This window comes from Protopterus annectens, chromosome 8.part1 (assembly GCF_019279795.1).
Source record: "Protopterus annectens isolate FY-2018-M chromosome 8.part1, PAN1.0, whole genome shotgun sequence".
NCBI classification, from domain to species: domain Eukaryota; kingdom Metazoa; phylum Chordata; order Ceratodontiformes; family Protopteridae; genus Protopterus; species Protopterus annectens.
Genome location: NC_056742.1, coordinates 262,940,804 through 262,968,350, shown reverse-complemented (window position 1 = coordinate 262,968,350; position 27,547 = coordinate 262,940,804). Strand labels below are relative to the sequence as shown.

The 27,547-nt window shown below is 39.8% G+C and overlaps 1 protein-coding gene across 2 annotated transcripts in view; it reads left to right on the top strand.

The window, feature by feature from the left end:
- The window catches only part of FANCA (FA complementation group A), a 2,214,801-nt gene that overhangs the window by 1,465,802 nt on the left and 721,452 nt on the right, over window positions 1–27,547 (top strand). For both annotated transcript variants that reach the window (XM_044081851.1, XM_044081852.1), the window contains exon 32: window positions 25,971–26,052. In XM_044081851.1, the coding sequence (XP_043937786.1) occupies window positions 25,971–26,052 (82 nt within the window). The remainder of the gene's footprint in view (window positions 1–25,970; window positions 26,053–27,547) is intronic.

Here is a 27,547-nt window from a genome sequence, read left to right as displayed (position 1 = left end):
CTGAGTATTTTCAACCATATTTAAGTGCTTGCTTCTGTTATTTGAATTTGCTTGGAGTCAAATCTTATCCATTGTGTCGAGAATCTGGCAATGGGTGATTTCTTCCAACCGCTTTCTCACAGCAACGCACATTCCGGGGAGCTTCAGTGTGATAGCAGACAAGCTGAGCAGAACCATTTTCATGCCTCACGAGTGGTCTCTCAACCCTGTGGTAGCGAAACAGATATTTCATTACTGGGGCCAACCTTGCTGCAATTTTGGGAAAAATTTGCAAATTGGGCCCTTATGAACGAACTTGATTCTTATATGACCCCCATCCATAAAATTTTGGATTTTTTAGCTGACCTTTATCAATCTGGTTCCCGTACCTCAACAATTAAAGTTCAGCTATCTTGAACTTTCACATGGGATTTGATGGGTCTTCCCTTATGTCACAAAAACTATGTAAAGCCTTTTTAAAGGGAGCCTTAATGTTAAGACCTCCAATTAAAGAGTTCCTCCTTGGGACCTAACTCTAGTCCTTCAATCCCTTACTTTGCCTCCCTTTGAGCCATCAGCTACTTGTGACTTAGTTTTTGGCTTGGAAAACATTTTTTGTGGCTATTGCATCAGCCAGAAAAGTATCTGAACTTAAGTCCTTGTCTTGCAAGCCACCCTACACAGTATGTCACAAAGACAAGGTTTCTCTTAGGACCAATCCATCCTTGCTACCAAAGGTAGTTTTTGAATCTAATATCAATCAGACTCTTCAGCTACTGTTTTTTTCCTAATTTTGCCAATAAAGGGGAATACTCCCTTCATTTATTAGACGTCCACAGACAGCTACGTTTTTATATTCACAGAACAAAAGATTTCAGAAAATCTGACCAATTGTTTGTTGCCTTTTCCTCTCTTTCTTTATGTAATCCAATTTCAAAGGTTACCTTGGCAAAATATGGTGGAGACTTCTGGAGTTTTTCATGCCAGAGTCTCTTTAGATGACATCTGTGTAGCAGCCACTTGGGCTTCTCCTCATACCTTTATTACTCATTACAAACTGGATCAGGTCTCTAGGGGACAGGCATCTTTTGATTCAATGGTGCTAAGGAATATTCTTCCGTGAGACCTCCCAAGATTTAGGTAGCTGCAGACTCTGTCCCACAGTCAAAGATTATGTGAAGATTGACATCAGATAAAAAAATTGTCTTACCATAACGTTCCGTCTCTGTTGTCGATCTTCACTAATCCTTGACATCCCCTCCCTCCGTTCCCTAGCCTGAGACTGTTAGTGGATTGAATTCTCCCAGGACTGGTTTCATATTAGGGACACACATCTGGTCTCTTCCTTCTGTTTGCAATTTGTCTGCCACTAATTTAGGCAAACTCGATCTGAGGTAATTTTTGAGAGGAGCATTATGGATAAAAGCCTAGCTCAAGAGTTTGGAAGGCGTGAGCTGAAATAAATGGCTGAGTTAGTTCCAAGGCTCAGAAGAGAACCCACAGTTAAGGATTAGTGAAGACTGACAACACAGATGGAACGTTATGGTAAGACTTAACTTATTTTTGAAGTCCTGCAAGGCTTTGTCTTTCTTTTGAAAAGACTTAAACATGTCAGCAGTAGCAGCCCAAAAAGATGGTTGTCATCAAAGGAGCATCCAACAACTTGACCTTAATGTCCTCAGGAAGTGACTGGAGACAAAGCCAAGAATAATGCCTCATAACGGACCCAAAAGTCGCAGCCCTAGAAGGAGTCAGCAGCACCATAGATCCACTTAGAGTGGCAAGCCAATTAAAGCAAACAAAAATCCACTAAAAAAGATAAAGCAGAGGATTTGCAATCAGAATCGGGAAGTGCAGGCATAACCTGACAAGCCTGAGCAAATAAGGCCAGAGCATACCTGCTCATGTGGATCTGGTAATTAATAGCCCTAAAGGCCAAATTAGAAGCAGTGTAAACTTTCTTGCCACTCCTGTCCATTGCCCTGCTATCCTTATCAGAAAGCAAAAGTTTAGAAAGTTTGTCAGAAGAGACTGACATCACAGTAGGATAAGCAGAAGGACATTCAAATAAAAATAGACAGTTTTCAGGAACCTTCTAGAATCAGATTTCTTAGGAGCAGGAGGCCGAAAATCAAAAGACTTGGAAGCAGCAATGAAAGCATATAACAAGGCAGCCAACACAGAAGGTACTGCCGATGGGTTAGGAATATCCACCTGAGACAACTCATACTATCTTCTCGGAATATCAGACACTTTAAGAAGAATCCCACGTAAAGAATTCCATTATCCCAGCAACTGTGCTCTCAAAGGACAATTCCTCGAAAGGAGACTGTGGGTTAACAGACTCCTTTTCATCAGAACCATAAGCCAAAGACATCTGCAAAGAAAAGGATAAAGACCCCTCACCAGACAGGGAATCCTCATCCAAGGAATCTGGTTCCCTAAACCATTTAGAAGGGGTAGAGGTTCAAGGAGGAGTGGGTACTGAAACCCCTTGAGGAGGCTTTAGAGCCATTAAGGCAAAGAACAAGCCCTGAGTAAACTCTTATCATTCCCTATGAGGATCCATAGGACAGACAGAAATGTGCTTCAGTTTTTGTCTTTTCTTAAAAGAGACATCAGCCCTAACAAATACTGGAGGTTCCCACCTTTGGCAAGATTCAAGAAGAGAACCTGGAGCTTCCTCCCTGACTAATATCTGCAAAATCCCTCTAGGACCCTCAGAGATAATCAACTGAGGTTCCCCCTTGACGTCTGGAGCAGACGCCTGCAGAACCTCAGAGGATGTGCGAAAAGACAGATCCATGCCGGCTTCTGGCGGGGTCACAGCATAGGAATCGGACATAAACACAGAATAACCTACAGAGCTATTACCTGCTTCTAGATGGACATCTGTTGGAGGCTGGACAGCTAAAGAATCTGGCCAATACTTTTTGCCCACTTCTTACCTAGCAGGAGTATCTCTGGGTTAAAGAATTCTGCCATAGTACCTTGAGCTAACGTTCTAAGCTGTTGGTTTTCAAGGTAAATTGACAGGGAATACAAATGCCTTCTGAGTGACTTAGGCACAGATGCCTTACAGAGACTACAAAAAGTATGATCGTGGGAAGTGCCCAAACAAAAAAAAGACATCATCCTTGATGATCCTTATGTGGATTCGGCCTCCCAGACTGACATTTTCCCCTCCTGGATGACAAACTCTAGTTACTGATATAAAGTAAAAGCTCAGGAAAGTAAAATAGACAATAATAAAAAAATAACCTCAATGGGGCACTTATCTGGTGTTGCTAAATATTCAGCACAGCAACGAGGTGTTCAAATCAACTGGCAAAAATGTCATTCGAACTGGTGGCAAAAGAAGTTCTGGGTAGTTGCATCCGTAGGTCCCTTTTATGCCTTATGTTTTGTGCTGGGAGCATAAATGTGACATACAGTGTAAACAAGATCACTTTTAAGTTTATTTATACTGGCCAAGCGACAGGCTACCCATGGTGGGGCATCTCTTCTGTAACAAATACTGCAACAGTGATATAGAAGGACATCTACTGTTCCCACTAAGGGTTACCCATGTGTTGAGCCAGAACTGCCTCACCCCATACCCCAAGATAGTTGAACTGCCATCCCCTCCAGCTTTTACAGTCGTCTGAGCCACTAATGAAACTCTTATCACCTGTGATATGATCAGAGCTTTATCCATGGAGTTACCTTCTGACATCTCATGTTTATTTATTTATTTATTTATTTTATTTTGAGGTTTTAGAGCCATTATTCCTTATATATAAAGGAGTGACTAAATGTGTAGTCCCAAAACTGTCACCTATGTTGTGCATTCTGTTTGGGAATGGAGTATTATTCAGAGACTGTATGATCTGCTTAAAGTTTAATTAAAATTCACTCTGTATCAGAGACAGATGTAGTGTAAGAGAAGCTGCAGAACGAAGACCCAAAATGAGTTTTCATCAGCTTTTACATCTTTTATAAAGAGGAAAACCAGTTACATTATTGCTTGTCATTGTCAGAGGAACTGGTAGAGCATAAGAAAACTCATGTCTCTGGTCAGTACAATTCTCGTGTTCCTCAGCTTGTTGATTATTCCAGAAAGTTGTGCGAGTTTTCCCTCATCAACTGCTTCATTGATGAAAGTGAGATCCAGGTAGTCATCTGCATTGCCTTCAAAGTTTGTGGAGGAATGGCTCCTTTTTCTGTGTAGTGGATAGGGTGAGGTAATGCACTCATCTTGTGTCCAGACTACTGCAACAAGTCAGTTATCACAACTTGTGTCAGAGCCTTGGACTTGCATTTCTTACTCCCATAATTGAGTTAATTATGACAAAGCCTTGAGAATATCAGGAATGATACCCTCAGCAAAGCTGTTTGCAGTTATAGTAATGAGTTATTGGATTTAGCTGTCGTACTACTTCCACCAAACCTATTTTGATTACCAGAGCCTAATGAATGTCTTAGTATAGGCTGGTTCCTTCCTAACTGAGGTATGCATCTGCATCCTTAATAAAAAGATAAAAGGATTAGTTAGATTGCACAGTCTTCTTTTTTTGTGTGTGTGTCTGGTTTTTCTTTGCACATGTATGTGCTGTATTTTGGCTAGAAAGTTCATGGTCACATTTTGCTTTAGAGCATTTTAAAAGCGAAGTACCTCAGGAGTAGAAGCCCATAAAAGGGGAAGATACTCCTTGATTAGAAGATCAGAGTTATCTTTAGAGTGCTAGGAAAACTTAACCATTCACTTCCCAGATGTCCTCTCCTCTTGAATATAACTTGAATGTAGAGGAAACTGTTTTGTCAAGTTTACACCCTGAAAAAATCTAATTAAGGGAAGGCCTCATTCTCATGATGGAACACTTGAAGTTGCAGTCCAAGGAGATATACAAGGTAAAAAGAGATGCCTGGAATTTCTAGGCCTTCATGAACCTAAACCTAGTGCTGTACCCCCAGTATCTGATGTCTTCCAAGATAACCTTTGCGGTGGCTATTTTATAGCAAGATAGTCACAGCTTTCATCCCCCAAAAACCTCAACATATTCTTTAAAATCCAGATAACTTCCAAGTCAACATTTAGATGGTAAGGCTAACTGTAGCTTCTCCTTGATGTGGCTAGGAGCTCTGAGTTAGCTCTAGGTCCAACCGTACCTCTCAACCTCTTAGCGCAAATAATCTGGACAAAGCCTGACAGAATGGGGAGACAAAGACCTAAAAACAGAGACAGATTTTAAATATTGCTTATAAACTTAGTTGCTAGAATAACAGGATTTGTCTTAAAATGCATTTTTCAGAAGGCTATGAAGACCGAGACACAAATGTACATCATTATTTAGTGACTATATTCCAAAGATCATCCCAGTGATTTGCCAGAAAATCACAAATTTTATGAGGAACAGATCAAAAATATGAGGCAAAAATCTGGACATTGTGCGAAAATCTGTACAGTTGAGAGGTATGGGCCCAACCATCCTGTCAGATGATTCGAAGAGCAGAAAGCTTGATAGTTTTGGATGGGTGGGAGTTTACAAGTATAAAGCTTTGAGAAGCAATTTAGATATCTGCTGTTCTCAGCTTCAGGGCTTTTAATTGCCAGACACACAGTGTAAAATGCAATCGAGAGACGTCAAAAAAAAAAAAAAAGAGAGATTTCAGAGATAGAATTAATTAATTACCTACATCCTTTAAATAACTTCCTGCTAAGTCAGCTGATGTTACTTTAATTTATATTTTAACATTTAAAAATCTTTAAAAATCTTTTAAAATAAAATCTTTAAAAATAAAATCGGCAATTTAGGAACCAGCATCAAGTAATAACTTTTACACAAGTGTCAAGTAATAAATTTCAGATAATTAATTTTTGTATAACCAGCATCAAGTAATGGCTTTTATCTAATCACTACACAGTAATACTGTGTCAATACATCCTATATTATTTCTATTCAAAATGATATAGAAAACCATATCTTAATATTGTGAAACCATACTATAATATATGAAAATTTATAACTCATATACTTATACAAACACAATAACCGTTTATAACTGAATGGTGGATATTTACCATGTTTTCTATAATAGCCAGCCATATACATTTAATATACTATAGTTACAGAAAATGTAACCAGAATATTTACATATAAATGTTAGAAAATATATATTATATAAATATTAAAAACAATAGCATACATTGTATATACCAATTATGTATAACAAATATTGTACCAAGCATTGTAATTATTTAATACTTCCACCCTACCATAAGGGCTTAAATATATTATATTATATTATAATATAATATAATCGACCAAAGGGGAAGTCATATGACAAAAGAAAAAAGAAAGGGGAAAGGGGGGGGGGGAGGGGGGGGGGGGAGGGAAAAAGGAAAAGGGGAAAAGAAGGTATGGAAAGGGGACATGCAAGGAGAGGGACTAAAAGATTATTATTATTGTTATCTTGTTAGGCTACGTAGCTTTAGAATAGGCATAATGGAACAAATATCATTTAATCCAGGTAGGCAATATGAAAATAATCGAATTTGCCAAATAAGTTCCAAACGTTCCAATTGTAATTCTATTGGTCCTCCTCTAATATTTGGTATAAGTTGGTCCAATATCCAAAATTTAAAATTATGGTCTGAAAATTCATTAATATGCCTGGCAAGAGCATTTTCACAGTTACATTTTTTAATGTTATACACATGCTCATATATTCTATCTCGAAGTCTTCTAATGGTTTTTCCCACATAAAAACAGTGGCATAGCTGACATATTGCCACATATATAACCATCTTTGAATTACAGTTGTTTTTGAATTTACTTCTTAGGGTAAACCCATTTATTTTAACAGTGTGTCCCACATAAATATATTTACAATAGGGGCAATTACCACATATCGACATGTTTTTAAAACTCGTAGTTATATTGGTGTTATTATTAATAGTATCCAATATTTGTTTAAAGTTCTTGTCATGTCTTATTGTGATTTTGGGTCTATCCCCTAATTTCGTTACCAGTTCTTTGTTTTCCTTCAGAATATTCCAATTTTTGTAAAAAATGTTTTTCAGTAATGAAAAATCAGACCTATGCTTGTGCTAAAATGGTAGACAGCCTTTTGAATAAATATGTCAAACTGGAGGCTACCATCTGTAAAGACTCTTGGTCATTCCTGGGTAAGATTAATGAATTACCTTTTAACCCAAATTACAATCTACTTACTATAGACGTAAAAGATCTGTATACGTCAATCCCACAAGATCTGGGTATAGAATGGATATCATTAAATCTGAAGAATATGAACGTACCAGGTTCTGAGATTTGGCTTATTGAGGAACTATTAACAATAGTTCTAGCTCACAATATTGTAACTTTTAATGGTAAATTTTATCATCAAAAGAAAGGGGTAGCCATGGGCTCCCCTTGTGGTTCGAGTTTTGCAAACCTGGTCATGAACTTCTGGGAAAAGGAATATGTTTTACCCCAAATGGAAACTACTTCTAAAATTAAGTTTTACACGAGGTATTTGGATGATATCTTTATCCTACTAGAAGGTTCGGCCCATCAAGCAGCTGATTTAGTTACCTATTTCAACTCTACCACTAATTTTCTCGAATTTACCTTTAATTTTAATGCTATAGAAATAGCCTATTTGGATGTTCTATTAATTAAGAATGTTATGTTAGGTAGATTTGAATCCAGAATACACAGGAAAGCTACATACTCCAATACTTTCCTGCACTTCACAAGTGCACATCCCATTCATCAAAAGAAATCAGTGATCAAAAGCCAGGCAGTGAGAGCAGCCAGAATGGTTAGCAATCTAGAAGATTTTGTGGATGAGTGTAATAACTTAAGAAATATGTTTCTAAATAGAGCATATCCAAGTAACTTCATAGATAACATCATGGAGGAAATAATAGGTAAAAGGAATAATGGGTTTTACAAACCTATTTTACAGAGAGTTGAATCTAGTACACCCTTTGTAGTTAGCCCAGACCAGTCGAATTGTTCTAACATTCATTTGAATTTGTCTGTGCTACCTTTTGAATACAGTTTGACACTCACATACTGTTCTGATTTTTCATTACTGAAAAACATTTTTTACAAAAATTGGAATATTCTGAAGGAAAACAAAGAACTGGTAACGAAATTAGGGGATAGACCCAAAATCACAATAAGACATGACAAGAACTTTAAACAAATATTGGATACTATTAATAATAACACCAATATAACTACGAGTTTTAAAAACATGTCGATATGTGGTAATTGCCCCTATTGTAAATATATTTATGTGGGACACACTGTTAAAATAAATGGGTTTACCCTAAGAAGTAAATTCAAAAACAACTGTAATTCAAAGATGGTTATATATGTGGCAATATGTCAGCTATGCCACTGTTTTTATGTGGGAAAAACCATTAGAAGACTTCGAGATAGAATATATGAGCATGTGTATAACATTAAAAATGTAACTGTGAAAATGCTCTTGCCAGGCATATTAATGAATTTCCAGACCATAATTTTAAATTTTGGATATTGGACCAACTTATACCAAATATTAGAGGAGGACCAATAGAATTACAATTGGAACGTTTGGAACTTATTTGGCAAATTCGATTATTTTCATATTGCCTACCTGGATTAAATGATATTTGTTCCATTATGCCTATTCTAAAGCTACGTAGCCTAACAAGATAACAATAATAATAATCTTTTAGTCCCTCTCCTTGCATGTCCCCTTTCCATACCTTCTTTTCCCCTTTTCCTTTTTCCCTTTCCCTTCCCCCTTTCTTTTTTCTTTTGTCATATGACTTCCCCTTTGGTCGATTATATTATATTATAATATAATATAATATATTTAAGCCCTTATGGTAGGGTGGAAGTATTAAATAATTACTATGCTTGGTACAATATTTGTTATACATAATTGGTATATACAATGTATGCTATTGTTTTTAATATTTATATAATATATATTTTCTAACATTTATATGTAAATATTCTGGTTACATTTTCTGTAACTATAGTATATTAAATGTATATGGCTGGCTATTATAGAAAACATGGTAAATATCCACCATTCAGTTATAAACGGTTATTGTGTTTGTATAAGTATATGAGTTATAAATTTTCATATATTATAGTATGGTTTCACAATATTAAGATATGGTTTTCTATATCATTTTGAATAGAAATAATATAGGATGTATTGACACAGTATTACTGTGTAGTGATTAGATAAAAGCCATTACTTGATGCTGGTTATACAAAAATTAATTATCTGAAATTTATTACTTGACACTTGTGTAAAAGTTATTACTTGATGCTGGTTCCTAAATTGCCGATTTTATTTTTAAAGATTTTATTTTAAAAGATTTTTAAAGATTTTTAAAGATTTTTAAATGTTAAAATATAAATTAAAGTAACATCAGCTGACTTAGCAGGAAGTTATTTAAAGGATGTAGGTAATTAATTAATTCACTCTCTGAAGAAGTTCGCACACTGTGCGTACGAAAAGCTATCGAGTGCTTAAGGAATAAAGATTTTTTTACAGACTGCAGTTGCCGTTTGTGTTCTAGTAACAGCTTTTTTTGTTTTTTTCGTTTATCGAGATTTCAGAGATCAAGGATCAGAGTTCCAGCTTAGCACATATGGCACAAAAGTTGGATAAACATGTTATAAAATGAGTACATGATGCTGTTTATGCAGCATCAAGTACAGTAGCTGCAAGATTAATATACATGCTTGGTTAATAATTCATCCCCTACCTGAGGATGCTAAGACACGCCTAATTAATTAATGCACCCATCAGCAGGAATCTCCTTTTTGGTCATTCCACTCGGAGAAAAGTTTAAAAAAAAATCTGGAAGAAATGTGAGTAACAAATGTCAGCTATCAGATAAATTTTCCATCTACCCATTCTAGGTATAGTAGAAATTATCCATCCAAATGGTGACCTTTCTGCTGACGTCAAATTAGGCTAGGCAAAATACAGGTTTTGAAAGCCAAAAGTGGCAGGACAAGAGAAAAAACAATTCATGAAGGTCCTCTGGCAATGTTTTCATTGGGTCTTCTAAGCAATCTGGACTGTGCTTAGAATTTCCCCCTTTCCTCCACATACCCCTACCTTAATTAACCCCAGCCCTGCCACCTCCACCCTGAAGTCAACTGACTATCTTCAGGGAATACATGGTGAACATTTTATTGGACAGAGAAGGAAATTGGAGTAATCTCTTTAGTTACTGAGTAGAATTCAAGACCTGTCCTCCTTTCATGTGGATACCTACTGACCCAGCCATGGAGGAGGAGTGGAAGGAGTTTTATCACACTGTTCATGGTTCCCAGATGAGATAAGCCATGGAGAGTTTTTTTTTTCTGGCCCTCTCAGTATTAAACCTTTTCCTAAAGGTACAAAAGTTCAGAATGCACCCTGCAGTCTATACTTGTGTTATCAAAGCCCAGTGCATTCATGGCTACTGTGGACCTCAAAGACGCCAATTTGCACATTCCTATATGCAGAGCATAGATGATGTCTCAGGTTAAGGCCCCAAAGCTGAGAACAGCAAGTATCTAGATTGTTTCACAAAGCTTTATATTTGTAAACTTCTCCCCAGTTTACATACTTTCCCTTGAGGTTTTCCATTGCTCCCAATGTATTCATAAAATACATGGTTCCATTATTGGTATTTCTAAGGACGAAGGGCATCTCATACCTGCTTATACCTGGATTACTGCCTGTTGCAGGCTCCGTCCAAGAACACAGTAGGGGTAGCTCCACTTAGCCACAGCTGCTTTCAAAACCAGGCTTCTCCTTATACCTGCCCAAGTCCTGTTTGATCACCTGGGTATCCAGGGTATTTCTTGGAGCCATCCTGAATAGCAGTGTTGGCAACTGTTTTCCTACAAACAAAAAAAAGATTACCTTCCTGGGAGACATTTACCTGTATCTGGTCTCAGAGGATGACTATGACAGCAAGGCAGTTTCTCAAAGACTAGGAGTTTATAACATCACTCATTCTTATAGTGCCCCTGGCAAAATTCCATACATGAAAAATCCATTGGTCTCGGAAAAACATTTGGAACAACATTAGCACTACCTAGAAAAGGAGCTGTCTTGCCCTTTATTCCAAAGGGATTTGTCTGCTCGGCTACTGAAATCTGGTGAAATTTGGGGTGCCTTTTGAAGCTGTCGTTCACAATTGGGTTATACACCAGTAACCTTAAAGTACACCGTTATTAGACCCCAAAGAGGATAAGTACCATATCAGTGTCAGAGAAATGTGATGGTAATCTTTGGTCTCAAAGTCTTCAAACCAGTTTGGAAACTTGGGATTGATGCTCTTGACCAGAGAAAGCACTACAGTCATGTGGTACAAATTCAAACAGAGGGGTACTCATTATACCCTTTATTTAGACTAACAGTGTTAGCTTGGGAATTGGTCTTAACTACCGTAGATGATTCATAGTGTCCTACATGCTGTTACACTAACAGCACAGCAGATGTCATCAGCAAAATCCTGACCAGTTGTCATGTGTGGCAGCTTCAAAATACTGAAGGAAAAATGGGGAGGATACTAAGAATTACATCTGTGTGCTCCCACAAGCAACCAGCAACTCCCAAAGTTGTGCACACTATTTCCTTGCAGGAAAGCATTGACAATGGAAACTGCTTTCCAATGGATTTACTTTATCTTCTGTCCATACCCTTCAACCCTTTTGCTGCCAAGGTTATGCAGGAGGTGAAGATGGAGAGGCTTGAGATGGTTCTATTGGCTCCTTTCTGTCCCAGACAGCATTGGTTCTCTTTTTTGCTGTAGCTAGGGAAGGAGCAACCCCGTATTACCTACCTCTGGTAATAGACCTACTGAACCAGCAGTTGAACTGGCTACATCCAGTCCTCCAGGATCTCAGACTGAAAGCATGACTGATCTGATTCTGATTGCCTTCATGCATCAGTTTTCTGAGGATGCACTAAAAATCGTTAAAGTCGTCAGAAAACAAAAAGGTGATAGTTGGCAAAATGAAGATTATCCATTTTGTGCAACAAAAACTATGAGATCCCCAACTCAGCAGTGCTGTAATTGGTATTTTATCTGTCAGATCATTTTTGCAACATAAGTGTCTTGTTTCTCAGTTAAGGTATAAATTTCAGCTGTGTTATTATACCTTCCTTTTGATTTGCTCCTGGTGATCCATTCCTCGGTAAGAGAGTTCCTAAAGGAGGTCCTATATCTCCATCCTCCAAGTAAAGCTATCTATCCTCTTTTGGATCTTAATTTTGTTCTAGAGAAAATAACCTTGCATCCATTTGGGCCAGCAGCGTCTGCTCCACTCAGACACTCGTCTTAGAAAGCAGTCCCTTTAGTGGTCCTTACCTCAGCTAGAAGAATTCCACTGTTGCAAGCCCTGATGTGCAAAGAGCCTCACACAGTGTTCCACCAGGACATAGTGAGCCTAAGCATTAATATATTTTTCAGGCTACACAGTCTCGGGAGATTTCTCTGACCATACTGTTCAACTGTGTAGATTCTTTATCAAGCCATAAAAATAAAAGCAAGAATATTTTTGCACTTAGATGCCCACAAGCAACTTGGATGTTGTATAGAGAAATTATCAAAGAAGCACTTTTCAAATGATTTAGTGTATTTTGTTCCTATGTGAAAGGCATTTACAGATTTTGCAGACCATATTAAGGCCCTTTCTGCTAAAACAATGGCAACTTCAGCATTTTTTTTCAAAAATGTCTTTAATTAGAGCATGTGAGAGATAGCAGCATGGTCACAGTTACGCATTTTTCCAAATACTGTAAGCTAGATATCCAAACCATGAACAAGGAAGGGTTGGCCTCAGATCACCCTATCCTCCAGGAATAGAAGGAAGATAGAAGGGGTAATCCAGTGCCATTATTAGCACTGGTTTCTACTGTTCTGTACAGATACTGGTTTTGGTCATCTTCTCTTGTGTCAGGAATACTACTGCAAAAGTGATTCATAAGAAGAATGTAGTTTGTATTAATATATTCATAGTAGTAGATATTTGAGTGGGTTAGGTGTTACTGTTTCTCATCTCTTTTCGCATATGTTTTTTTTTTCTATGCTCTTTGGTGGTAGTCTAGTGGCTGAGCTGGAAAGAAAAGCGTGTTATCAATCCCCACCCTTTCTGATTTTATAATCACTGTCTGGACTATGTAGTGACTGCACTGGGGACTTTCTTCTAGACGTTATTTCCACTTTGTTCTTACTTATGGGGCTAAAAAGAAAATGGAAAGGGGAGGGTTCTTCTCTTCACTAGCAAAAAAAGAACAAAAAAAAAAACATGATGGTGCAGTTTGACTATTGGAGTCCTGACTTAGGTCCTAAAAGATGGCAGTGGTTGAAGGTGCCCAGTGCAGGGATCAGCAGGAGTATGTTTTAGAATATATAGGTTTTCACTGTTTGTGATTATTTAAAGCTTCAGATGGTATAATGTTTCACTGCTTGTGATTATAATTCATCAGAAACCAGACATTGGTCACCTTTTCCTTCTATGAATTTTCATGTGATAACTTCACAGAGTCCATGCGTTATGAGCAATGAGGGGCTGTGTTGATGTTTATTGATGGCTATTGCAGCGCTTCATATTCAGAATTGTTTCAATAAAGAGATGAAGAAGCCGACTCCCTGAGCCAATGTGGGATGAAGCCCTGACTTTGACCAAGGCAGCCCATGTTTGACTAGCAGTATGGCACTGGACAGTCCAGACAGAGTAAGATGAATAATGGATGCCAGCTCCATCTTGTGCAGAGGAAGGCAGCTAGGCCCAGTCAGTGCATTACTATCACCTACAGGTGTGTGATTATTGCTCAGAGAAGAGGCTGAGAAGGCCCACATTGTTACAGCAGTGAGAGCACCACTGAGTTGGGCAGGTAAGCATGTGTGGAATTGTACCAGAGTCTGCAAGCTGACTACTGGGGAGGGGTTAAGTCATGGGGGGAGTACTGCAAGATTAACATCATATCACCCACATCATGCCTTACTCTCCCTTTTGCAAGAAACAGAGTGAGCTGATAATTGTTGCTGGACAGGAACAAGTAGGTTGTAGTGTGCTCACCTAGTCCAGTGATGCCAGGCTGGCATGGTGGATGGGGGCAGAAATGAATGACTGGGGCATAAGCAGAGGAACCATTGGACAAGTTGTGTAGCAGGAGCAAAAATAAATAGATGCTGATCTGTTTCATCCCGCTTTGTCAACATTTACTTTCAGACATTGGAATGCTTACAGGATGTCAGACCACACAAAGTGCATTTAGAACTGATAAAGGTGCTCTTAATAAGTGCATATATTATGTCCTTTTTCATCAGGTAAAATTTCTCAATTTTTTATGGGGCATATTATATTGTATAAAAATATGATGTTATGTTGTCCGTATCTCGCCTTCGTTCTTGCTGTTTGGGTTCGGAGCCGACCCTCTTCTCTGACTCGGCTGTATACTATAGCTTGAGAGCTTTTACTGGCTTGAGGCTAGCCCCTATCCCAGCATGCCTAGAGGTAGTTACCCAGAGCTTGTTTGCCGCGTCGAAATTGCAGATCCTGGCTCAGGCTAAGTGTTTTCTCTTTATTATATTTTTGAAGAAAAATAGTTGCTCTTATCTTATCTAACTTATCAGTAGTTGTCCTTAGTTTTTCTACCTTTCCCTATCCCTTCCGAGTGACTTGCTTTGTTGTGGACTAACCGTTTTTCTCTCTCGCACTTTCCCCCTCTTCTAAACCCGTTTAACTTAGAGGGTTCTTCATTTTTCCTGTCTTTCTTAATATCTATTAAATTTGAAGGACTTGCCGTTTAAGTTAGAGGCTGTCCTTAGGTGGGGAGTTCGTCGTTTACCCCAGAGGCTCTCCCCCCTTCTCTTCTTTCCTGTCTTAAAAAAAAAAAAAAAAAAAAGGATTTTTTGTCTGTTTTTGCTAGTTTATCTTGTTAGCAGTGTGTTTTTTGTCTAGCTTTAGATAGTGCTGTTCGACATCATGTCTAAAGATACTGCCAAAGAATCTAAACCATCGGGTTTCAAAAAGTGTGATTCGTGCCATCAAAAGATGTCCCTTCCGGATGGGCACACGAGTTGCGTGTATTGTTTAGGGCCTGTTCATCTGCAGGATTCATGTTCTATTTGCCATGCATTTCGTTCATGAGTCCTGCAGGAGAGAAAGAACAAATTAATCTTAAGAGGGTAGTGAAGGGCCCCTTTGATGCTGCTATGGAGGGGACTCAGCCAGCAAAAAAACTGGAGAAACCCAAGCCTTCATCCTCTTTGGCTCCGATTTTGAAACTGTCAAAACAGAAGGACAAGTCACAAGCTAAGTCGGACCAGACTTTCGGTTCCGACGAGACACTGTCACCTACAGCTCCATCTGTTGTTTCAGAGCCAGTAAGGTCTCATAAGCAATCCAGGTCTCCTACCTTGGAACCAGTGCAGTCTGCTCCACATTCTCTTTTATTACAATCTCTGGCAGACAAACACTGGTCTTCAACCCGTTCCTTTCAGTCATCCAGGAGCCTCTCAGATGATGATGTGGAGAGGATGGTGAAGAGGCTTCTTAGGACACCAGCATTAGCTAAAATACTTTCGGGCCCATCCCAGGCAGAAATGGTGCTGACTGCCCAACCAACACCTGTCTTGATTCCTCCTCTGACTCCTCTGAGCTTGGAGCTGGAGTGTATCGAAATTGTACTGGTGGAACCGTCGGTTCCAGTAACCTCCTCCGGTCCTTCGGTTCCAACTACCGCTCCGATCTCCTCAATACCCCCTTCTATCAAGGGATCTAGGAGCCGATGCTCCCTCATGAGGGGGGGAGCAGCATTGGACTCTTGTCGACCCTAGTCTCCCTCGCGGAGCTTCATCAGCTCGGCTCCTACATCGGTCTCGGAGCCATCACTCTTGGTTCGTAGGAAGTCTCCAGCTTCTTTGGAGCCGGGGACTGTCTTGGGTCGGGACTGCAATGCCTTCAAGTTGATGAGAAGTGTGCTGTCTCCTGAGACAGCTCCACCCTTCGCTCCATTGGCTCCTTTGCCTTCGGTGCCGGTGCCCGCCTCCGAACCTCCCCTCTGCCCCAAATGTAGGGAACCCATGCTCCATGACACCCCACTGGGCAATCCTACTACTTCCGAAACCTCCCTGAGCATCCCTCGGAGGAGGGAAAGCATGTGGACTCCCCTGAGTCCTTGACATCAGACACAGACTTGGATGACTCAGAAGGGTCCCCATGGTCCCCCTCTGAAGATATCTCCTTTTAAGACATCTTAGAAATTCTTAGACAGAGGGGTGACTGGAAGTCCCTTGTCCCTTATGAAGACGAGTCAGTGTACTTGGATGCATTCGGTTGCCGACCCTCCACCTCTTGGGTATCTCCTCCTTTCGACCCACTATTGCACATAGTGAGTCGGAAAGCTTGGAGCTCTCCAGACACGATGGAACCAGTTGCACTGAGGTCTAATAAATTCATTACAGACCCTGAAGACAGAGTCTTTTTATCCAAAGGTGTTCCCATTTATGCTCTGGTGGTGGCAGCAGCCACCAAGAAGGAATTAGCGGAAACTTCTTCATCTGTCCATCCGCTGAATAAAGAGTCTCGTACAATGGAGAGATACGGGAAGCATATGTTTTCTTCAGCGACCTTTACACTCAGGTCACTGAACTATTTGTCACACTTTACAAGGCTTCAAAGGGATCTCCTCAAAGTGTTAGGAGTTACCATACAGGATCCTACAGCTACGGGAGCCTCTGACAAGGTGGCTTCTCAGCTTGCGACCTTGACTTTGGTGGTTAACTCCTCCATGCGGCTAATTTCTTAAGCAACCGATAGGGCAAGCAGGGTGGCAAGCACAGGGATGGCCTTATGCAGACTCTCCTGGATGCGCCTTTGTCAGTTTGCGGAGCCCTTCAAGTCTTCCTTTACCAACTCCCCTTTTGATGGTTCGTCCTTATTCAGGCCTCGGGTAAAATAGACTCTTACCAGGTGTGAACAGGATGGCAAAACTCTCTCTGCCGAGGGAGTATGTTTTTCTGCTCCATCTAGGCCCTATCCTAAGTGCCAAAAGAGAGGAAAGATGTGGTTACAGAAATCCCAGGGAGCTTCACCTGACACGCGTGGTGATTTTTTACCCCAGGGGCAGAGGGGGGAAATAACGGAAGATGCTGGTCTTGCGGCTGGGGGGGGGGGTCCACAGAATCAGGGCAACAGCGATACCTTCTCTGGCAGGCCCTTCCAGCAGTCCTGAAGGGAGGCCTGACTGTCCTACTCTGGAGACAGTCGGTGGGGGGGGGATTATCCTTGCACCCAAAAGCCTGGCAGACAGTTACAGAAGATACATGGGTACTATTGATAATATCCAAAGGTTACAATATCCCCTTCTCCCAGATTCCCCTGTCCAAAAGACAGCACACTATCCCAGATGTTTCACCCAATGTTCGGGATCAAGCAAACCTAGAGGTTTAAAGATTGCTAAGAAAAAGAGTCATCCAGGAAGTCCCCGCAGACCATATCGGATCTGGAAGTTACTCAAGGTTCTTTTTAGTTCCAAAGAAAACAGGGGCTGGAGACCCATATTGGATCTCAGCAGGCTGAACAAATCAGTCAAGAAAACAAAGTTCTGGATGGTAACACTGCAGTCCATTCTTCCCCTTATGGGACAGGACAATTGGATGTGCTCTATCGATCTCCAGGATGCGTACTACCACATAAAAATGGACAGATGGTCAAGTGGATATCTTCGCTTCTGGCTGGGTGCCAGTCACTATCAGTTCAGAGCGCTGCCCTTTGGTCTCACCACAGCCCTGAGGGTGTTCACCAAATGCATGGCAGTAGTTTATGGCTCACCTGAGGCGTCTAGGATTCCGGGTGTTTCCATATCTAGACGACTGGCTCCTTACTTCCACCACCAAACATCAGCTAATCAGGGCAAGGGAATCCACAATTCGCTCTTGTTCTCAACTAGGGATCACCATAAACTATGAAAAGGCTGCCTTGTTGCCTTTTCAGTATATTACCTTTATAGGGGCAGATTTAGATACAAGGGCTATAATAGCAAAGCTGTCTCAAGAAAGAGTATTAACGATCCATTGCCAAGTTGCAATGCTATTGACAAAAAAGAGAGTTCAAGCAAGATTTATCGTCAAGGTCCTGGGTTCTATGGCAGCGGCAATCACTCTGGTTCCTATGGCTCGCTTCCACATGAGAATTCTGCAGTGGCTCCTCTTTGCACAATGGTCATTCCAGATTTACCCATGTTACATCAGATTCTGATCAAGGAATACTGCAAAAAGGATCTGGAGTGGTAGCTTCACTCCCCTATAGTCACAATAGGCAGGCTGTTTCTACCCCCCAACCTGTAGCCACAGTGACCACGGACGCTTCCCAGATAAGGGTGGGCATTATCTGGGACAGACTGTTGCAGGAACACAAGTACCACTTGCACATCAATGTCCTGGAGATGAGAATGGTGATTCTGGCGTTGCAAGCACTTCAGGACTCTACCTACAGGGACTATAGCAATTCAGACTGACAATATGTCTGTAGTATGGTACATCAACAAACAAGGTGGAGCTAGGTCTTACCTCTTGTGTCAAAAGGCTCTACGAGTTTGGCAATGGGCGATGTCTTCCCAACGCTTTTTGGTTGCAATGCACATCTTGGGGAAATCCACAGTGATAATGGACAAGCTCAGCTGGGCTATTCTGATGCCTCACGAGTGGTCCCTGAAACAGGAAGTTGCGGACTTGATATTTTGCAAATGGGGCCAGCCATGCTGTGATCTGTTTGCCACTCCCTTAACACCAAACAGCAGCTACTTTGCCCTAGTCCCACCACCGGGACAGTCACCCAGGGACGCACTTGTTCATGATTGGTCCCCAGGACTGCTTTATGCCTTCCCACCCTTTCCCCTGATTCCTAAGGTTCTTCAAAAGGTGCAGTCACTGGGTTGCAAGTTAATCCTCATTGCCCCATTACTGGCCTCGTCAGATATGTTTGCCATTCCTTTGACCTCACCTGCAAGGGGAGCCTTGGATCCTGGACCCAGTGTCAGATCTCCTGATGCTTCAGATGGGTGCTCTCCATCCTTCCATTCAAACACTCAAGCTGACAGCTTGCTTTCTCCACCTCCGGTCTTAGCCAGGCTTCCCGATATTTCTTCGGCGGTTCAACACATTTTGATTTATTTCCTCCCATTAAGTCCACTACCAGGAAACTTTATGCAAGTAAATGGAAGAGGTTCTCTTGTTGGGCAGGCAAAAATCAGGTTGCTCCTTTTACTGCACCTATTTCAACGATTCTCGAATTTCTTGCTGAAACTTTTGAGCGAGGAGCAGCTGCAGCTACTGTCCGGGTTCATTTAGCTGCCATTTCTAATTTCCATATGGGAGAAATGGGGTCCAATATCATGTGCCATAGACTATGTAAGGCATTCCTAAGAGGTGCTACCCTCTTAAGACCTCCAATAAGTGACCCCCCCCCCCCAGGGATCTAAATTTAGTTTTAGATGCTCTGATTCTTCCCCTCTTTGAACCATCTGCTTCTTGTCTGCTCAAATTTCTGACTTGGAAGACCTTTTTCTTGGTTGCAATTACCTCAGCTAGAAGGGTTTCAGAATTACAGGCCTTATCTATTTGTTCAATTGGGTTTCTCTCAGAACCAATCCCTCTTCCTCAAGAGGAATTCCTTGTCTTTTTTTGGTTATACTGGCTGAGTTTCCTTTTTAGCATACCTTTTGGTTAGTCCTAGTCTCCCATTCTTACTTTTGCGAATGGTTTACATCTTTATACGTAGGTGTCTTTTGATATGTAAAATAGACTATACCTTTTTTGAATTGTATGATCTAGTACTGAGTTATCACAAATGATATCTGGGTGACTACCTCTAGGCATGCTAGGGTAGGGGCTAGCCTCAAGCCAGTAAAAGCTCTCGAGTTATAGTATACGGCCGAGGGTCAGCTCCGAACCCAAACAGCAAGAAGAAAGGCGAGATCAAGGACAACAAACATGGAACGTTATGGTGAGTACATAACTTTTTTTTTTCAAAAATACGTTACATTTGTAGATTGGTTCAGTATGATGAAATGTACAAAATATATTTTACTTCCAAGAGCAAAAGCATACTTACTTTACTTTATAAGTAGCTAGATATTTTAGTAATTACAAATGCAGTAGTTGTGTTTAAGTCTTGACCTGTTTGAGAATCTAGATGGCTTTCTTAGCAGTCTTCCAAGCTCTGAATATTTGGGGAATTCTGTTGTCTGCAGTTCTGATCACTGGTGCTTCCTCAGGGATGTTCTGGACTCAGAAAAATATTCAGATCTTGCTCATCACCTGTTAAAAATGCCTGTTGACATTTCTCTGCAGATGTCTCTGACTGCCTGTTTGCTGGAGGGGTTGTGAGCACAGTCTCTGTATTTAGAGTCATCACCTTATAAATATGCTCATTTTGAGCAAAAGACTTTAGTTTCTTTAACTTTAAATCCTCATGAACAATAAATTGTCTAGGTTGCATACACTACTTCACAACTACTGTTGAACCCTGTTGTCTCACACACACACACTCTCTCTTTCTCTCTGAAAGAAAACAGGTGACTTTCCCTTTGGTCATAAAATTTTTTGACTACAGTAATGAAGTAGCTGTAGGAACTCTGTTGTTTGATCCGTGACCGATTTCATAACCTGCAGAAACCATTTCTTCCCACTTAAATATGGGATCTCAGGCTGTTTCTGGACTCTCTCCACTTCTGGCATACCAGAGCAGCATTTGTTGAATGACAATCTATCATCATCATCATACTCTTCTGTGAAAAAATGAAATGTAGAGTTGAATTTCCTCCATCAGGAATGGTTGTCTTAAATAAATACTTATTTTTAATTGTAAAACTAAAACTAAAATTATAAAATAAAGGAAAAATAATGTATTTTTATCTTACAAGTAAATATGAGATTTCTGGTATCTAGCTGTATAGGATACTAAGAGATACAAGGCAACCACATCTTGCTACCATTTACACCTTTCCAGTACCTACCCAAAGATCTTACCTCCATTTTTGAGGAGGGCTAGGCCAGTCAAACCAGGGATGAATTTGTGGATACCTGTCTAGTCATCCAGTTCCTGTTTGAAGGAAGATAATGTATCACACTGCTTCCTTTGCAGTAGGAATTTGTTCCAGAGATGAGGAGCACTCTGTAATGAACGCCCCTCTCTTTCTCGCCACTGTTTTATTTGTCTGCTGGTGAAGACATAGATCTGTGGTTCTGATATTTGTGGCACTATTTGATTTGTGCAGATAGGAGAGATCAGGAGCACTGAACTAATGATGCAGAAGGCAAGGCATAGATCTTCCCTGTGGAGTCTATAAGGTACTCAACAAAGGGGAGAGTAGTTCCAATCTTTTCTCGTTGCTTAGGGGTTTTAATCCAGTAATGATTTTAGTGAGGAACCTCTAGGCTGTCTTTCATTGTTTGATATGTCTAGTGAAGTACATCCAAAAGGGTATATTTTATTCAATAATTGGCCTAATCAGTGCTTCAGTATAAGGGGTTAATGACCTCTCTAGGTCTTCCTTTGGCAATTAACTGCCCTAAGTTGAAGGATTTTCTGACTGACTGCTGTCATTACAGGATGATCAAAGGCGATGGAATTGTTAACCCACGTTCCAAGGTCTGTAGCAACAGTCTCATTGTGTAGTTGTGGTATTGTCTATGTTGTATGCTGGGTGGAGGGATAAAGAGATAAAGTAGATATTGAAAATAGATTAGATTGTGTGTTTTGTTGGGGTCACAGTAAAGTAAAGAACTCTTCCCAATTTTACAAATGTTTTATGGCAGAATGTAGTAAGCCTGTCTAACATGATCTTTAAGTGTACAGTATATAACGTTCTACCAAACCCTCCGGTACCTTTCTGCACTTGTCACATACCTTGTTCATTGCCTGTGTTGATTCCCTCTCCACCACCCATTCCAGTAGTCCATTCCATGGGTCTGTTACGAAGTGCTTTTGGAGATCCAAGGAGTAGTTTGTTCCTGCAGTCTACTATTTGTGCAGCTTCTTCACCCTCTGTCCATTCTTTTCAACATGAGCCCTTAACCTCTCCCTTACTTGATCATGCGCACTAGTATCCTGACCCCTTCTGGTCTCAAGTTAGAAGAAGTGTAGTTCTTTAATTTTCTGGTGAAAATTTTCCTTACATCCCTCAGATCTTTTGTGCAGCTTTCCTGCAGATTCTTTCCAGGAACCTTGTGTTCATTTTCCTTTTGTGGCCTCCATAAAGTACAATTGTGTAGGTAAACTTACCATAACAGTAGATGTTTGAATGGTCACTGCTGCATTAGCCTTAGTTATATGGGTTATAGCTGCCAAGACACCCCAGGAACATAGCCTGTGTGAAGCAGTCAAAAAAGACTTTCAAATTTTATCTTGAAATCCCGGCGTATTTGAGATCTCTTGCCCAAGAGAGCGATTCCTAATACTTTGAAATAAAAAGTCTGCAAAGATAAGCAAATCAACTAAATATGGAAAACATGTTGATACACTGTAGCCTACAGTGAGCTGTAACTGAAGCTAGACATTTTGTGGACACTCTTGAAGTAATGGATAGTCCAAAGGAATAAGGCAGATCTCTGATGATGTGATACACACACACACAGAACCCTGAGAAGCATCTGAAGTCTGGATGACTAGGGATGGGGTGATGAGCATCTTTTAAATTTAGTGTTACCAAGAAACCTAAATGAGGAAGAAGGGGTAACAGGTTGTGAAGTGACAGCATTGTGCATTTGGGCACTGTCGCAAACAGATTTAGGAAAGAAAGATCCAGAATTGGTCTCCAAGCATCTTCCTTCTTTGGGACTAAAAACACATTGAATTAAAAAAAAAAAAACAGGTTTCCTAGACTGGGAAAGAGGAACTGGTTCTGTCACTCCCTTGAGACAACACGTATTGAAAGACTGGCAGAAATAAAGGAGTTGAGTCTGGTCTGATGGATGAGGAATTACCCCCCTGGAAAGAAGTGATTTCCTCCCGTTGCCATCTGTGACCTTGATGGATGACCTTAAGAACCCTTTTGTCTGAGACTGGGTTTCCAAAATGAAAAGTGTTGATTCAAACTTTCTAGAAGGGAAAATGGACTGCCGGGATGGACAAGGCTCCTTAAATAGTCATTCTGACTTGTTAGACCCCCCCGCTTCTGTGGCGGAGTGTTCATAAATTATTTTTGGAATTCCTGCCTTTTCTTCTTAAATGTCTGTTTACCAGCATTTTATTGTGACTGTTTTGTCTTTTGCCAAAATTGGATGAGGGGTTAGAGAGCTTCTTAGAAAATTTGGAAGAGGAGGGCTGAAAAATCTTAGATTCCCTGAATCAACTTAGCCTTTAATCACACTTTTTGATAAGCCCTGCAGCAGAGGAGCCAAACACTCGGTCTCTCTCAGAAGGAGAATTTAAAATCTCATTTTCATATCATCTTGGTGGTTCTGAAAACACAGGCAACCCTCCTTAAAACAGTAGCAGTGGCCATAGCCCTGGAAGAAATATCAACTAAATCATGTACACAGACTAAGCAATGAGCAGTGAATTTTACAATGGAAGAAACTATTTTATTTGAAGCAGATCTGTCCTACACTATGAGACTTTAGGCAAAATATTCCTCATTTTCACAGTCAGAATAAACTTTAACTTATGAGCTAGACAGTTCAGAATTCTGAAAATCAGAGTTGCAAAAGCAAACACTTTTCCCCCCATAATTATCAATAATAATCTCATACTGTCAGAAATAGAAGGATTGGCATTAACTAAATGTTTAGCAGCAGTAGGATTACCTAAAGCTGTCGTGGCTGGATCAAGTTTGGGAAGAGTATATAAAAGCGTAAAAAGATTGAGGGAACTGTATACATTCTACCTGCCTTTTTAGGGGCAGCAGATTGACTATCAGGAATTGCTGGCAGTGAGAGATATCCTCACAGATGTCAGAACTGGGGGAATGGGTGAAGATTCTGGAAATTTCTTCTGTAACAGTTCATAGTATTTTCTGATGGACTGAAACCTGAGTGTTCCACTGAAAATACTAGGACATTTTGGAAATACTCTGAGAAAGAGAAATCCCCATAGGGAGAATCAAAAACTGAGCTCTCCTCTGAGTCTGAAACAGAAAATTGAGAAGAAAACCCTGTATCTCTTCCTTCATCATCCTGTACAGATTCATAATTTTGAATCACTTCAAGAAAAGAGGTACCCCTCTTTTTACCAGAAACCACCTTGTAAGAAGGATCAATATCCTGAATTTAAACCATAAGCCAGAACAAATAACCGAGTAAGGAAATTTGAGGAGGAGTGGATAGATGTTTAGTTTTCTGTGTTCATATATATATATATATATATATATATATATATATATATATATATATATAGATATATATATATTATATACAGGAAAATGGGTCCAACAGTACTATTAATGGCAACAGGAGCTTCCCCAGGGATGGGCAAAACATTTTGACTAAGCCGGGAACCCTTCCTTGTTCCCTGTCTCAAGACCAACAGTAGTGGCTCTCCCTTTCTCACTGATTGGACTTCAGGTGCTAAGGACATGGCTAAGCCCTGGTCCATAGTAGCTGTAGGTTAATACACCAGAGGTTAAAATATGAGTGGTCTGAGGAGCAAGCTATGGTCACCACAGAGGCACCCACCTGCGGCTGCAGCATATTGCTAGTCTGCTGTTGTGGTAAAGCCTGTTAGCTTAACTTTTTCTTTTTGCGGCTAGGAGGAGGACCAATCATGGAACTAGTAGTTTGTTCCATGATTAAGCTGAAAATGGCATCCTTTTCCTGGGTGGAACCAGGAACGAAGTGCCTGTAAAATTTTAAAGTTTTAAAAAGTCACATTTTTTACAGGAAATCACAGTAAAAAGCACTTTAAAACACTTAGCCCAAAAAATAAACTGATCACAAATTATTCACAGTAAAATAGATTTCAGTTACTTTAAACAACTTTTAACAGAGACAGGAAAAAAGTGTGGTCCATTAAAACACATACTCCTAGATAAAAAAAATACCTTAATTAAACAGAAAAGTACAAGAAAACAAAAAAGTTTAAAAGTAGAAGGTTTTTCCCCAAAGGAGACTTGTCTGCTAAGTATTTAAATGCACAAGCCGACCATCAGTCCTCTAAAGCCCACAGAGAAGCACTCTCTTCAGTGGCGGGAAAGCTTTGAAGGGCCTGGCACTCAAACCTGTCCTTTTAGTCAGCTCAGCTCTAGCTGACTGAATTTGTGTGCATCGAAAGTGCCCTGAAGCTTTGGAAACTGCCTGGCTATTATATATCCTTGGCTGGATATATCACATACAGCTAAGGCTACTGCAGAAGTGATCAATATGATGAACATCTACATAACATAACATAACATACTGAAAGTATGGTCTGACTGTGGTCCTATAGAATGTAAGCATGACGTTTGTGCTTCTTGAGTCTATTCCCCCTAAGGATATACTCCATTTTGTTTGCTGCTGCCCTCTTTCTCTTTCTTTATGCTACCGGTGGTCCAGTGTAGGTATGATTAATGTTCTCGGGTACATATTTTGTTCTTTTGCCAGTTCCCAAGCTGGTAATTCACATCATGATTACTGAGGCCCAATGCAGTACTTTGCATTTGTTTGCACTTAACCTAAATGTTGCCTTTCTGCTTAATTGATTAGGCTTTCCAAACTTTAAACACTTCCCCATCCTCCAATGGTGAACTAGACTGAGTGTATTTATAATTACTGTGGTGGTAAATAGTCTTTAAATTTTCATTCAATGCATTATTCATTGTTATATCTCAGTCTCTCCATTATTTTAGTATATCAGTATCTTAGAGTATATTATATGCAAACTTGTAAGCACTACCTCATACATTTATTATCTACATACAACTGTAGTTATTTATAATACATTAACTTTTTTTATTTAGTTTTGTGTATTTATTTATTTATTTATTTATTTTTATTTTTTCAGGTCAGCAGGAAAATGTTCCAGCCAGTCAGAATTGACTCCTGTTTTTCGAGGAGGGTATACTGATATTCTCTGCAGATTACAGGTAAGATGTATTAATAAAGATATGACAAACTTAAGTGTGAACCTTTATCAGGAGAAACTAACTTTTTTTTTCTTTTCCCTCTCTCGTTGTTCTGCTTTTTTTGGTGGAGGGGGGTCCTGGCCTCAAACTGACCCAATTCAGCCTTATGCCTTGGTTTCCTTATAAACCCATTTGTTCCTCCAGGAGGAAAAGACCAACAGCCCATTTGGTCCCCTGGGAGATTAAAACTGAGCACCAAGAATGTTGTCATCATACGCTCATCAGGTTTTGGGGGGGATGCTTTTATAAACTTTTCCCTGCTGTGTTATTTGAGACATTCAACTATAAAATAATAGTAATAGTACCACAGTCGCAATAAAGGTATGATTTGTTGTGACCGTTAATCCTGTGTTGCCAACTTTTGAGGCTACTTTCTTTGCAGTTAGCATTTTACCTGAGAACCACTCACCATATCCCCTCCATACATTTGATAAATGACCTAATAATCCTAGACTCACAAATGTATTTTTCTGTTGGCTTTGGCCACCTCCAAAAGGTCCTTTGGCTAAAGAGCATTTCTTGTAAGTTTCCTTTTCTTTTTTGTTTTCCTTGTAACTTTTCAAATCAGTTATAAGGATCTTAATCTCAAGTTTACTTCACTGCATGAAGGTAAAAGGTTGTTGTCTGCCATTAATCTGTTGCTGTTGACCGAGGAACTGGTGAGAGAAATTCCTTGTCTGAATTTTATAAGGACTTTAAATCTGGACATTTTTATTTCCTTTGGGGGGGGGGCTATCTTTGTGTTATCGTGAGTTTAGGTTTCTCAGAGGTAAAGAGATTTCTCTATTTGTTGTAATGTTTGATACGTAAGAATGAAAGGGGTTCTGTTAATATTAATGGTATTAACCATGTTACAAAATATAACCTAATCACATTTGTGCATCAGATTTCTGCTGACATTGCCTGTGTTTTAGAAAACTGCTTAGGTCCTTATAAACATGTTATGGGTTTCAGTTATATACACTGCAAGCATTTTTTTCACAAATTATGAACTCTACAAACAATAAATAATCTGGAGCAGCCACTATCATATAGTCTAAAATATTACAGCACTAGATACTTATTCATAACAAGCTAATATCATTGTCTTATTGAAAATTTATGAAAGATTGGATGTATAGCATTCAGACTTTACTACTATCCTTGTAACTGCTTGCTTTAAAGATCAAATGGAACGTTCCTTTGCCATTTCTTTTTGATAAAATGATGCCCTCATCTTGTAAAGAGGACTTTCCTATTCTAACATGTGTAGTTTTTGCATTAATTTACTTCAGTGGACCTATATTAAGTTTAGTAAACTGGAGTTACTGCTAACTGTATGCTGTCCAATTACTTCATGATTTCTTGTCCTCCACCCCAACCTTTTGATGATGAATTAGAGAGGAGAAACAGTCCTGTAGAGGGTTGTCATGTTTTTGTTGTAGTCTGCAGCAGACTTTAGTATAAAGTAACCAGA